The 13,695-nt window shown below is 41.2% G+C and overlaps 1 protein-coding gene across 1 annotated transcript; it reads right to left on the reverse strand.

The window, feature by feature from the left end:
• Nucleotides 1-96: 96 nt before the first annotated feature.
• On the reverse strand, nt 97-8,635 carry sim2 (SIM bHLH transcription factor 2). Its single transcript, XM_053846436.1, has 11 exons — nt 8,461-8,635; nt 4,362-4,444; nt 3,217-3,306; nt 3,046-3,154; nt 2,865-2,950; nt 2,600-2,799; nt 2,184-2,290; nt 1,469-1,616; nt 1,245-1,398; nt 773-1,055; nt 97-698 (listed from the first exon to the last, which is right to left on the reverse strand). The coding sequence occupies exons 1-11, from the start codon at nt 8,633-8,635 to the stop codon at nt 97-99; spliced, it is 2,037 nt and encodes a 678-aa protein (XP_053702411.1).
• Between the last annotated feature and the right edge of the window lie 5,060 nt (nt 8,636-13,695).

The raw sequence follows: 13,695 nt of genomic DNA on the forward strand, positions 1-13,695 counted from the left end.
GTAAGGTTTTTCCAGAGTGCCTGTGAGCAAGGCAAAGTCGCCCATTGTGATGTAAAGTGCTTCACAAAATGTTGGTCAAAAGCTTGTGGACCTGGATCACCTCTCATTGGCGATGATGACTGAAGTCCCGATGTAATGGGGGATCTCTCGGGGACCCTTTGGGGACAAGCTAGAATCGGGGCTCTGCTGGTTGTAGGAGTCTTTGCCATGGTAGCCATCAGTCACATGAGACAGTGAGCCAAAATGTGAACTCCCCAAAAGCTGCTGGAAGTTAAGTGACACGTACGGAGATTGCCCCATCCCAAACCACATTCTCTCCCTCTCCAGCTCCCCTGCAGCGACTCGCTCCTCCGCGTGCTGTGTGGCTGCTCCGCGTCTGTACGGGGCTTCCATCATGTAAAGCATTCTCCTCTGCTCCAGGACCATCTGCACAGGAAGATGCTGGAATCCTCCCTGCTCCTCTTTCCCAACAACCAGGCTGCTCAGCAGAGGGCAGGAGAGGTCAGCGCCCCCTGCATGTCCTGCTCTGCTTCTGAGATGTCCTGAGGATTTACTGCCCCTGGTGACATGAGGTCGGCAATGTTGGAAGACTTTCCCGTCGTCATGGAGACGTTCGTTCAGTCCCTGCTGTAGCCTACACGTGGAGGATGTTCTGGGGCCTGAGTCACAGTACTGCTCCTCTTGGGTCGTCGGGTCACCTGGCAGCAAACCATTGAGAAGTGACGTGCCAGTGGGTGACATGACACCAAAAAGCCTTCAGAACTTTGATCACCTGTGTATCTGCTGATGAGTGGGGGGCCCTTGCTGGCCCTCGACAGGTCCCGTCCTGCTGCCCGCCTGCAGTTGGACGACCCAGGTATCTGGTGAGGTGGATGAGGGCTGGAGACCGAACTGGACTCTTGCCAGAGGCTGCAAGAGTAGTGGAAGGACCGGTTGCATCCAGACTCTTGGGGTGCTTCAGGACTTGAACCCGAGGAGGTCAGTGGGTACAGCAGCCTCTCCATGGACACGCTCCTCGGCGGAGAGTAGTCCGGGTGGAAGTGACTGCAGGCCTGCTAATAACACATGGAAAAATCCTGAATAATAAGCTGGAGCAGAAACATCAAAGTCAAGTCTGCCTTCTTATTCAGACCACTCATGCCTGGAGCCCATCAAAGGGGGCTGCTGTGTAGGCGTTGTCCCTCACGCAGATGACGGAATATTTGACTGCTATGGCACAAATTCAGCAGTAATCTGAGTAGTACCTGTGGGTACGGAGCAGCTCTCTGTTTGCTCCTCACTCTGCTTGCTGTGTTCTTGAATTGTTTGCGATGCTCCTGAGGGGAAGTGAACACGAGTCTCGGCCTGTTGGCCTGACTCTGGTCCTCTGATAACTGAAGGTCTTTGCCCTCGATGTCGCTGTATGGAAAGTCACAAGGTCAAGGTCAAGGACGTTCAGCAGGGCCAGGTGAGGGGAGCCAAGACTCACGTGAGGACGTGGTTCACGCTGACGATACAGTGAGGCCTGGAGGAGCGGCTGTTGTGGACGATGGTGGCGTAGCTCTGCATCCAAACCCAGCCGCCATGTTTGGACAACATGCGGTAATACTTGGTGGTGACTTGGCCCTTCACCAGGACTGCAGAGTAAAGGTTGGTTCATACAACCAAAATTCAAGGCGAAAGCTTGTAAGTTGTAAGAAAAGTTGTATATTCTTTGGGACTAATAAATGCATTCTATTCTATTCTATTCTATTCTATTCTATTCATCTTTTGATTCTTGCTTTGTCAGCAAATTTTAAGTTCATGTTTTACTCTTTTTTTTGTCATGATACAAAATGTATTTTGAAGTTTAAAAATCACACACAGTCATGAAATCGTGGACAGTAGTGATGCAGGCTTCAGCATGCATTTATTTGACTTGCCAGTAAATGCAGATAGAATTCTCAGTAAGTTTGAAGTTTAAGTGAAATCCAAAGATTTTCAAGCGGAAAGTGCCATCTAGTGGCCTCTGAAAATGAGGACACTGTTTCATGAAGCCTCACTGGCCCGTCACCACTTTTAAATTAATCATTAATTTTCTTGTTTTGAAAGACAAACTAAAAGAGTATTTTTATCTACTTTTGAGTGTATTCTTAGCGTCATTGTGGCATCCCCTCACTGAAGAGACAGATGTGAGATGTTGGATCTGCGTTTTGAGGACTCACGCAGGTGGTGAGCAAAGCGCAGGTGGAGAACATCGCAGGCGTGAACGTGGTGGTAGAGGGTCTTCTCTATCAGGTCCTGAGGCTCGTATCCCACCAGATCTGCCACCCTGACTCCAGCACAGAGGAAACACAAGAGTCAGGCCTGCATGAGGATGGGCCACGACAAGTGCCGGTTGATGCTAAAAGCACTGAGCATAACAAGAAGGAGGTCAGGAATGTGAGATGATGGGACAAATATGAAGGAGGCGGCCATCTTGGAACTAGGAATAGTGAGGGAAGGGTGACGCAGCTGGCTGGTGTTATTCATGCAGCCACTGGTTCTGTATACGCTGTTTTCATTGTCTTGTTGTTTTCTCTCCTGCTGTTTTTCGTTACTCACATCTGAGGCGTATAAAGATTCACTGCTGTCCAAGTACCTGGAGTCCAAGAAGATGAGTTTGAAGTCCAGGCTGGCCCGGAACATGAACATGTTGTTGTGGAGCTTGATCTCGGTGATGCCGCTGGGAGGGAGCGAGTGGCCCACAGCCACCAGGCCGACGGTCTGATAGCAGGACTCGTAGATGGGCAGGTCCACGACGTACTGACGCACCTTCAGGTAGCCGCTGCAGTGGATCACCTGGGACACGGGAGCAGTGTGAAAATGTTGACGTGGATTCAAGCAGAAGCACAGTAGCTCCTCACCTTATAGCCTCCGCATGTGAGCCCCGCATTCCGTTTCGCCAGAACACACTTCATCCTCAGGAAGAAGGAGCGCTCCACTTCATACTCTGTCAAAGACAAAATAAAAGGCTAAAATACAAACTGAAATACAGAACTCAGGTGAGCATCACCAGAGGAAGGGACAATAAGCTGGCTGCACTACCTGAAGAGAAGTGAGGGTGAGGAGGCTGGTGGATCCCGAGCACAGCGGTCATCTCGTCGTGGTCCGATGGGTGGATGTACTCAAATATACTGTTCCCTGTCAGCTCCACCTGCAGCACACAGACATTACGGGATGCAGAGGTGCAGAGGAGGGGGAGGAGAGGACATTTACCTGGGACAGGCCGAGGTGGACCGATGCTGTTTCAGAGATGTACATGATTTTACCGTCAGAGGCCACCACGAAGACGAAACCGTCCAGAGTCTGAGGAGTCAGCAGCACAGTTAGCACTTCCTCTCACCTGTCACTCATCCAACTGTCATCCATCCCACCATCAAACCGTGCCATTTCCTCTACGCATTTACAGAATATCAACCAGGTCAAGCCATTAAAACCAGCAGACTTAAGATATATTGTCCCGCCAAGTGTAATTTTCACCTCAGAATGATAGCAGCTAGGTAGCTAATCTTGCTCATATGAATTTCAGTTTAAAATGTCCTTCACTTTACAGTCGAAACACACCTTTATTCTAACAGTTTCCATCTCAATTGTATGTTACAGGGTGGAAAGGTTAACGCTGTAACTACCAGTTTGACTGATACATGTGATGTGCGTGACACATGTATCATGGCAACATTGCAGAGTGGTGCTGTGTGTAAAATGCAATCTTAAATCAAGTTTTTTTTTAATAGAACAAGATTATACTCTTATTAAAAAATAAAATAAAAATAAATAATGTTCATTAATACGATTGGTCAGACTTGGGCAAAGTGTGGCCCGGGGTCCACATGCGGCCCTTGGCCTGTATTTTTGTGGCCCACGTAAAGTCACAGTGAAACTATGAAATCAAACTCAGTAAAAATATATTTTGTATTTTGTTATTATTATTATTATTGTTGTTGTTCATAATAATAATAATAATAAGGGTTCATTTTATTTCTTCTCTTTTGCGAATAATGCCTAATGCGAAATGTGGCTGCCCACCTCTGTACCAAATTCTCAAATGATATAATAATATATTTTGACACACTTTTGGGGAACACATGAAATGGACCGGACACGAAAGGCACTGGTTTCATAAACTGACCCGGTTCATATTTTAATCATACCATAATTTTTTATTCTCATTCATTCATCTATTCCACCTCTCACACATCTATCTCACAATTTGTTCATCAAAGTCCATGCATTTTTCCTTCACCTGTTTATCAATACACAGAAGATACATCAATCCACTCCATCTTGCTGCCAAACCACCTGCTCATCTCTCCATCTTTCAGTACTTCCATCCCTACAGAGTGAGGATTTGTTGTACTGACCTGTAGCAGGTGGGAGCCCAGTTCTTTAACCATGCTGTCCAGAGGACTCAACCTGGTGGTCTCGCCCCACTGATCCCCCAGACCTGTAGGAGGACAACAACATGAATGAGAAACAGACATGCTGTTTCCTAACTACGGCTGGAAAGTGAAGCCTCTTTCAAATGAAATCCAGAGCTGTAAAGAGAAAATAGTGATTACTAAGGGTCTTTTTTTCCCTTGATAGACTCGAGAATTTGGCAAACAAGTGGCAGTGAACACCCTCGGCTGCAGCAACCAGACCAGTTCTTGCCTCTGGGAGCCAGTCAAGTCCACATTCTGAGTTATAGAAGACTATTCTATTGATATGTTCTGACCTGACAGCAGTTCAGACTTGGTTAAAAACATGATCATGGATAACTGTGCTTTCAATACTTGAGAAAAATCTTCTCTCAGATCCCAGATGTGTGTCCGGTGTTAAATCTGAGCCCGCTTTCACAGAGAGCTGGGAACAGTAAACAAGAAAGCTGTTATTTTACTGTAGCCCTTCAGCGTGGTTAGAATTGCATTTGTCCCAATATTGTCGCTCATGTCTTTCATCGCTACTCACAACACGTTTTAGAGAAACATATTCAGGTGGAAAAGCAGTTGTTGGCTGCTGAACGTGTAACCATAGAGAATAATAAGTTGCTTATGGTGAGATCATCACAGTCATATATGAAGCCTCTCAAGTTGTGAGGTCCAGTCATTGTGGCAAGATAGGAAGGTTGACAGAAGAATAAGCCGTTTGTTCCGCGCCATTGCGGTGAAAAATCTAAACATTGTTGGTTAAAATTCCAAAGAAAAATCTTCCCGGAATGATCCTGTTATTCACTTAAGGACTGATCCAGATGTGCTGACAGTCGGATCCAGACTGCTCCCACAGGACTGACAGATGACACCTCCAGCTCCCATAATGGATTAGAGAATCCACTTCCCTCCGCTAGCTTTTAATTCATTCATTCACCAGCTATTTCAGGACTGCATGCACTATGGAAGAAAACATGGTGGAATTGAGTGTGTGATCTGAGGGACGACATAAAACAGACATCACCTCATATTAGTGTGAGGGTGAGAAAATCCGCCCAACCATATCAGCCATATAACCAACCATATTCATAACAGGAATTTAACCCTCTGACGTTTGAATGTACGTTGAATAGAGTCATCAAGTGACGGAGGGACATTTGTGTCTTTGACTGTAATTGCTCATGAAAAAATAAATAAATAAATAAAATGAAAAAAGCAAATTTTTGAGTTGTTTTCCTGAAAAATATACTTTACTTTTTCAGATGTAGTTTGTCCCTTTTTAAACATTCTGAAATTATTCACTTTCATTTCGAACCAGCATGTATTATTTATTTTATTAATAATAGTAATAATAATAATAATGTTATTATCGTTTTGAGGAAAAAATATTTTAATCTAGTAATATTTAGTTTACCAGTCAATGAAAACATGACGGGGAGAAATATTATTTATTAGTTACTTCGATTATTATGGGTTTTTTTTATTTATTTATTTATTTTTTGGTTTATTATAATTGTTATCATTGTTAATATTATTATGTTTTGTCCCTTATTGCACGTTGTTCCAAAGCACTTATTTGTTGGTGACTGAGCTTGGCAATAAAGCTGATCCTGATTCTGATAAATAAATAAATAAATAAATAAATAAAACAGAAGCCCTCACTTTAATAGCTAAGCTAAGCTCAGTATTTCATCCACCTCACAAACACTCACATTACAGGTCTGACTGATGACTTACATTCAATTTCAAGTCCAGTTTGACTCACTCTCACTGTTGCTGCAATTGGCATTCTTTATCCACAAGAAGAAAAAGCCATTTGAAATGGACGAAGTTTACCTTAATTATTATTATTATTGTTGTTGTTATTATTAATATTATTATTCATTTTATTTTTCCCACTCAAAGCTTTTGTCTCTTTATGTGAGTGAAGAGGTCTGAGACTTAGAGTAGATCCTTCAACAGATGCCTGCGGTGGTTCAGGTGTTCACCTTGACACTGTCCTCTGGAGGCGCTTGGACAGAGCTGGTTTGCTGGAGAGTGATGTTTGCTATTGTTCCCAAAGAAACTGACCTCTGCTGAGATCAAGAGCAAATTTGATTCAATCTACACTTTCAATGTTCCCTTCTTCTGCACCGCTGATGCATACAAACATACAAAAAGCTTTTACTTGGTAATTTTTTTATTCCAGATTACATTAATATTTGGTTAATTTGAGACCAAGATTAACATGGGTTATACATAAATGTATTCATATATTATATAAGTTGTACTTCAGAGAGGTTCCTACAATTACATTTCTGTCAAAAAAAAAAGTATAAATTATTTTAAGCTATTTTTACTTCATGCTATATAAATAAACTATCCAGCTGTCTTTGTATATTAAACTACATGACGAAATTCACGTGAACATCTTGAACCCCGGAAGTTCTAGATCATTTTTATTTGACTGTTGCCGAACCAAATCTTAATCCCGAGCGTATGCAAACCTTTTTTTCCTTCTGTCGGAAGGACGACATGAGTGATGCGTTCAAGCGAACAGGTCAGTCTCTGCCGGGTGGTCTGCTGCGTTCACGGCTTCATGAGCGATGACAGCGGGGAAAAGCTGTGTTTGTTTGACCTCCGACCTTCCACATGTTGCATCATTTGTCTTCATAAAGTCATGGACTTCATTAAGTTGTGAAACGCTTGCACTCAATTATCATGAGCCGCCATGAAGCAAATGATTTATTTGCCGCCAAGTTCGAAGAGAGTTTTTAACTTGATCGTTTGAACGTCGCACGGTTTTGACGGAACGTCTTTCGTTGTATTTGCAACTGCTTATTATTTGCCGTCGTTTCCCCCAGAATTTTCTCCTGAATTTATCAGTATGGAATATAAACAATCCTAGAAGTTTTTTCTGTAAAATGCATCGGCTGATTCACGTGAAGTTTCTGTAAATATTTTTGATAGAAAAAACGGTATCCACGAATTAAAAAACTCATCCATAATGTCGTAAAATGTGCTTTACTTTCATTCAAATTAATCTAAAAATATTCGCCTTAACACGAAAAGACCAAGAAATAATTCCCAGATAAAAATGACGAGGGAAAATTCTGAAAATAAATCAGATCACGGATTACGTTGACATCATCAATATATGTTGAGAAATTATATTTTAAACGGGAACATGCACGTGAAGATGCAACGTTAAAATGAACGTGCGAGCTGGATCAGACATGGATCTGTCTGGATGTTCTGATCACGAAGCAGACGTCAAAACAATAATATCTCTGAGAAACGCATTTTTATTTTGTGAGGATCAGACTATTAATATCCCCAATAGTTCAGGGTTAATTCGAAGTCTAAACCGTGTAAAATAAATTATATATATAAATTAAAACCATGCATGCATTCATACAATATAGCAACATATTTTTAATACATATATTTCAGAAACAAACGACTGTTTGTTTTCATATTTACTTAAATATAGATTGTGCACTGTCACTGTGTTTTTAAATTGGCGATGTATATTTAATTTACACGCCGTGTTTGACAAATACATAGCGATTGCTATTTGTTTCAAATAAATTATTCGGATTCGTGACTCATTGTTTTCACTGAAGCTTCCTTTGCTCCGAGAGTAAATCGTCATTAACGTACACGAGGCATTTTGACGAAGAAGATGTGTATAAATAAACTCGTATTTCACACACACTTTTCTGCTTATTTAATTTATTTTTTTTAGTATATATATACATATTTTACGTATCAATATTTAACTTTCAATGCTGTATAGTGTATAATAAAAGGTTTATCGTTTTATTCGAGTCGAAAATTTTGGTTTTCCTTATGAATTGACAATTTATTCTGCTAGATTTATTTAATGGAATATTTGATAGATCAACTAACGACGATACATTAGTGAAATACTTTTCAAAATAACAGTAAACATTTAGAAATACTTTAAAAATACTAATGGAAGAGACCAAAAAGTCAAACTGTGAGGTACTTTAGTGATTCAACACTGAAGTGAAGTGAGGTGGATGAAAAGCAGCAGGGTTCGGTTCTCTACCGTCCGGGAAGAGCGTCCTCATCTTCAGGTAGCTGCTGGTCAGCCGGATGATGGAGGCCTTGTCCAGCTGGGAGGTGATGGCCGCGGGCAGAGGCAGCAGCTTGGCCAGCTCGTAGAACTCTCCGTTCTCCTTCTCTCTGCGAGTCTTGGCTGCGTTCTTGGACTTTTCCTTCATGGTTCCTGAAGAAGGATCCACTGGACAAGGTCAGGAAGCGATCGCTGAAGAGAGAACGTCAGGGAAAAGTTTCATAACGGAGCCCCAAAATGTTCCCTCCTCAGATGATCACGGACAATAATCCCAGGACTCATCTCCGACACAGACGCAGCGTGTGTGAGCGACTGTCAGAGTGCGTGAGGTCCGAGAGTCTCTCTCTCTCTCACCCCGGTCTCTGTTCAGCACCCTGATTTAGGGACCGTCTGCAAATCTCCTTTAGGTCACTTATTTAACTGTATTTATGTTCAACAGGACTCTACATTTATGGCACCACACGAGTGACATTTTGACAGTGAGGAAGCAAACGCGAAAATAAACAATAGTCAAACAAGTCTTTGAGTACCAAAACTAAATTGAATAATGTGGAAATGGGAAACAAAATAAAAATGACATATAAGTAAGACGACACATGCTTACAACAGTTACATTATCGGTTCCTACAGTACTGTAGGAAGATACAATTCATATAATTTTGGTTTATATTACATATTTATTCTGAATGTTTACATGTTTACTAGAGTTTATAAAGCCTCAATAATGTGGTATTTGATGCTGATTTTCAAGTGTATTCTTCCAACTCACTGAAGCTTTTGTAGCATTGGAAGTGAAATATTACTCTTTACTCTTATCTTTTGGCTCGATACTAGAGTTATTAATTTCCCATCATTTCTCACGTTATATTCGGATTGTAATAAGGGGCTGTCAAACCAAAAGACATCAGGTAAAGAATATTACATTTAATTTTAATTGTGCTCCACAAATATCAAGAAACAAGGAGACGACAGGAAAACTGTATTTACAACATAATTTTAAATCATATATTAACATATTGTATATTGTTTCATGTTATTGAAAGATTCTCATTATAAATCTTTTTCGGTGGTGTTTATCTTTGCAACACAACTATGGGTTAAAAAAAATAAATAATTTTGAGGGACAAGAAATAATGTTAAAATGAGCCTCACTCATTATAAATAATATAATTAAATAATAAAGATATCTGCTATTAATAGCTATGGGGGAAGAAAAATAAACACATGAAATGTGGGGAAGGAATATACTATAAGGAATATAGTACCTTATAAAAACATTATAATACTTTTTCAAACAATAATGATTGACAATATCAGTACATTTTATTTTGTAGTTTTGCGCTGACCTGATGAGGGTTGTACAAATGCATGCAAAGGGCTGCAGGTGACCCCCAGACCACATTTAGCCCATATCTGTTTTGGATCCATCCCTCTGTTGAATGATCCACTGAGTCCCAAGGTGACCAGTGAAACTGCAACATCCTATTCACAAGCATGTTTGCACTAGCGTCTGTCTCTCTTCCACTGCTGCACAGGTTGCCGTAGCAACGAACTCGGCATCAGTGTTTGTTTAAATCCTCCTCTGGCTCCGAACTACGAGGAAAAAGTTCCCTCAGGTGCTGAAGGTGGCTTTCATGGGAGCAATCAGTGGATTTATTTGAACTGGCTCTAATGGTGGGGCTATCACTTTCTGCACAGCTGTCATCGCTGATGGATGAATATTGCTGGAAGGAGAAGCACTTGAGTGGAGGATTCACCGGGAGACTCAGAGTGGAGGCTTGTGTAAAGCACGGAGCCTCTACCTGTTTGGTCTGTCCATCTGCCGACACCCATTTCTGCCTCATCAGTGCCAGCACCAGTGATTCATGGCTCAGAGAGTCCATTAACACCACGTCTAAACTCAACTCCAGCTCAGACACCAGTTGATCTCTCCATGTCACCTGAGGTTTTTTATTTTCAAATGCCCTGCTGAGCATTTCTTGAGGGGTTGCACATGGTGGCGAGTAAACATTTCCTGTTTAGTTTTTTCGGTTTGGAATATTTGTTTGAGAGATTCCTGTGTGCTTGGTGGACACGGCCAGGTGCTCATGAGCAAGACCACCAGCTGAGGGTGCTGCACCAGCTGCCCTCCTGTGTCAATATTTCCAAATATTCTCCCTTGATAATATCTTTAAGGCGGCATTCATTGAGTGCATCGCTCATCAGTGACATGTTTGTTCACAAGCTGGCCATTATTGACGTGCTGAAAGAAGTTTCCTGGGAGACTTACATGTTCAGGGCCTTGATTCATATGGATATCTAATATGCTAGACACCATGCCACCGTCATCACATCCACACACGATGTTCATGTTCATGTCTATCAGTCTGAACAGGTCCAAAAGTTGACAATGAAATCACCAGCACAGACACAACATCCGATGGTGGCCACGTTGGTAGTAGAGTGCATTATTTATAGTCATCTGTGAGGCCTCCGACTTAATATTCCACCTCGAACCGGTGGTGCTCTTTCACAGGAGCACAGTATATATGTCTCATAAAAAGAAGAAATGTAACACTTAAACAACACATCTGAAACCTTGGGAAATATTCCAGCCAAAATTCCATTCAATAGCAGAAGCTGTTCTTCCTGAAGATGCAAAATATCACAAGAATATTCAGCGTCCCATGGAGGTCTGGGTTCGGGATAAATTCTCGGAACTTCCCCTGACCACTCACAGTGAGGTCCAGTTGCATGTGGCCTGTACACACTCCCCACATTGTCTGGGCAGATTCTGATGACACGGCAGATGTTCTCCAGAGGGAGCTTCCTTCAGAGCCGGAGCAGGGTGTCAGTCAACTCCTCGACTGTCTGAGGTGTGATGCGTAGAACCACACCCTGAAGGTCCGACCAATAAAGAAAATGTTGTCTCCCTAAGTCGACACTCAAGAAGCCACTGCACCAGACACTGAGCCACCAATGAATATTATGAAGATAATATGATAAGTGGTGATAAATTACAATCCTTTGTTCAATTATTATTATTACAATATTCCATACTGGAAGCTGAATTGTCAATAAACAAAGACTAAGAAGTCATAGTAATCAGAAAAATAGGATGTACATAAAAAGATAAACATGTTAAAAGTCAACATCAAACATTAGCTCCATAACAGCTCTTAGCAGTAGCATGTTGGTGTCTTAAAATGATTAGGAGAGTTTGCAAACAAACACATCTGTCGATGAGGAATTGAAAAGAAAAATCATAATAAACCTTCGCAAAGGGATCAAACCATCCTCATCAGCAGCAGATGAAGAAGCATTTAAGGTCAATGAACTGAGTATGAAGAAAAAAGTTTCACCGGCGCATTAACTGCAACACAGAGCCTCAACATGTCAAAGTCACCAACTTCAACAAAGCTTGTGTTATCGTTAGACCACTTTGGAATGATGTTCCTTGAATAATGTTCAAGCAAAAATCATAGGAAGCCAAAAAAATATGGTTGCAGAGCAGATGGATTAAATAAAGTTGTCTGTTATGACGTTCATGATGAGTAGAATACAATTAAGTAAAAAAACATAGCTTCTAATAAGATCCTCAAAGAATCTGTATCTATATGCAAATTTACTTTGCATTTAAAATGTCTTTAATTCAGATGTTTCTACCATAATAAGCACTTTAAAAATATTCATTTAAATTTATGTTTAAATGTTTCTGAAAACTGTATAATATGAAAATGGCTTGTGAACTACGAGACTTAAGTCAGAACACTTGTACTACACCTTGGTGAAGTTAGCTAGAAGAACAAATATTTTTTTCTAACCTGAATTAAATAAGTGAAGTCAACGGCCAACATTTGATTTATTTTTTTTGATGAAAGCATCCTTCATGATCATCTCACCGCAGATCAGGTCGTATCTCTGTCGGGCGGCCGCTACCTCTGGATATATGTGTGCTAAGCTGTTCGCTCAGGAGAAGAAATGTGGCGAAGAGCTGTAGAGAAAGATTAACGCAGCTTTTGCTGGACTGAGTTTTATTTTTATTTCTATAACACACCTACACTCTTGTGTTCCATCGGCATAAATTCCCTCTCCAATCACAGATTGGTGGAAGTTATGTATTAGATCTCTCTTCATTGGTTAAATGACTTTTGGTTTTTATAAAACACTACAACCGAACTAGGGCAACAAATCGACTTTCATGAGACTATGGTGACAAAGTGTGGATTGGCAAACGTTTTCACAGTGCTCTAGTTCATTCACCACACACTGGCCTTTTCTTCGTGGCTCTCTGGTGTGTTGGAATTATGTAGCGCCACTGCCATCTGCTGTCCGTTTGAGATAATCGCAGTCTGAAATATACATTAAATTGACAGAATACAAGTGAGAACATTATGTGGGGTCAAAATAAATAAATAAAATCAGTGTGGGTGCAAATGAGTGGCTTGGCAGAGGTCGGTGCTCGCCAAGTGTTTTTCTAGTGATTCTATTTGTTCACTCCAAAACGGACAGTCAGACGACATTTGACTTTGGTGGTGTTCGGTCGCTTCGTATGAATTGACATGCATTTTAAAAGCGCTCATAATTTCTACTTCCTCCGGTCAAATGAAAAGATCGAATTCGAAAAAGAGCGCAAGGAGGAATTCTTGACCTTATAAAGGTACATATGCAATTGAATCACTGAAATAAAATGATGCTACACGTGTCTATCATGAAAGAATGTGGATTTAACAACATTGTGTAGGTTCTCAGTACGAGTGAATCGTATATCGCTTGGGCTACCTGTTGTCCGCAAGAGCGCATTACATTCAGAATAGGATGTATTTCAGACAGATTATATCATGCACAATAGATGACATACATGTAGGGCAATGATAAGAGAAACACATTTTGGGTGTCACTGTAGTTAAATTATGACCAGGAAAGAGTTATTGTGAGTCTATCCTATTCACTGAATTTCAATTTTGTGGCTCATACATCATTCTTAAATGAACACCTTTGAGGAGTTCAGTCCTCAGTTAAATCATGATCTATGGCTTGACTTTACAAAAAAGACGAAAGTCCCGACCAAGTTTGTGCCATCCAGAACAATAGAAGTGAGAAACTACAAACTGCAGCACTTATTTTGAGACTGTTAAGTACACTGTGGTGCTCAGACATCCCAGCAGATGAGCCAGTCAAGCAGCTGCTGCTTGTGACGGCTGAGTCTTGACATGCAAAGAGACTGAA

The sequence above is a fragment of the Synchiropus splendidus genome, chromosome 17 (assembly GCF_027744825.2).
Source record: "Synchiropus splendidus isolate RoL2022-P1 chromosome 17, RoL_Sspl_1.0, whole genome shotgun sequence".
In the NCBI taxonomy this organism is placed as follows: Eukaryota; Metazoa; Chordata; class Actinopteri; order Syngnathiformes; family Callionymidae; genus Synchiropus; species Synchiropus splendidus.

Coding starts and splice junctions, on each gene's coding strand:
- sim2 (XM_053846436.1), bottom strand. CDS start 8,635: ATGAAGGAAAAGTCCAAGAACGCAGCCAAGACTCGCAGAGAGAAGGAG. Junction 3,155..3,216: donor TCCACCTCGGCCTGTCCCAG/GTAAATGTCCTC, acceptor TGTGTGCTGCAG/GTGGAGCTGACAGGGAACAG. Junction 2,800..2,864: donor TCACATGCGGAGGCTATAAG/GTGAGGAGCTAC, acceptor CCCGTGTCCCAG/GTGATCCACTGCAGCGGCTA.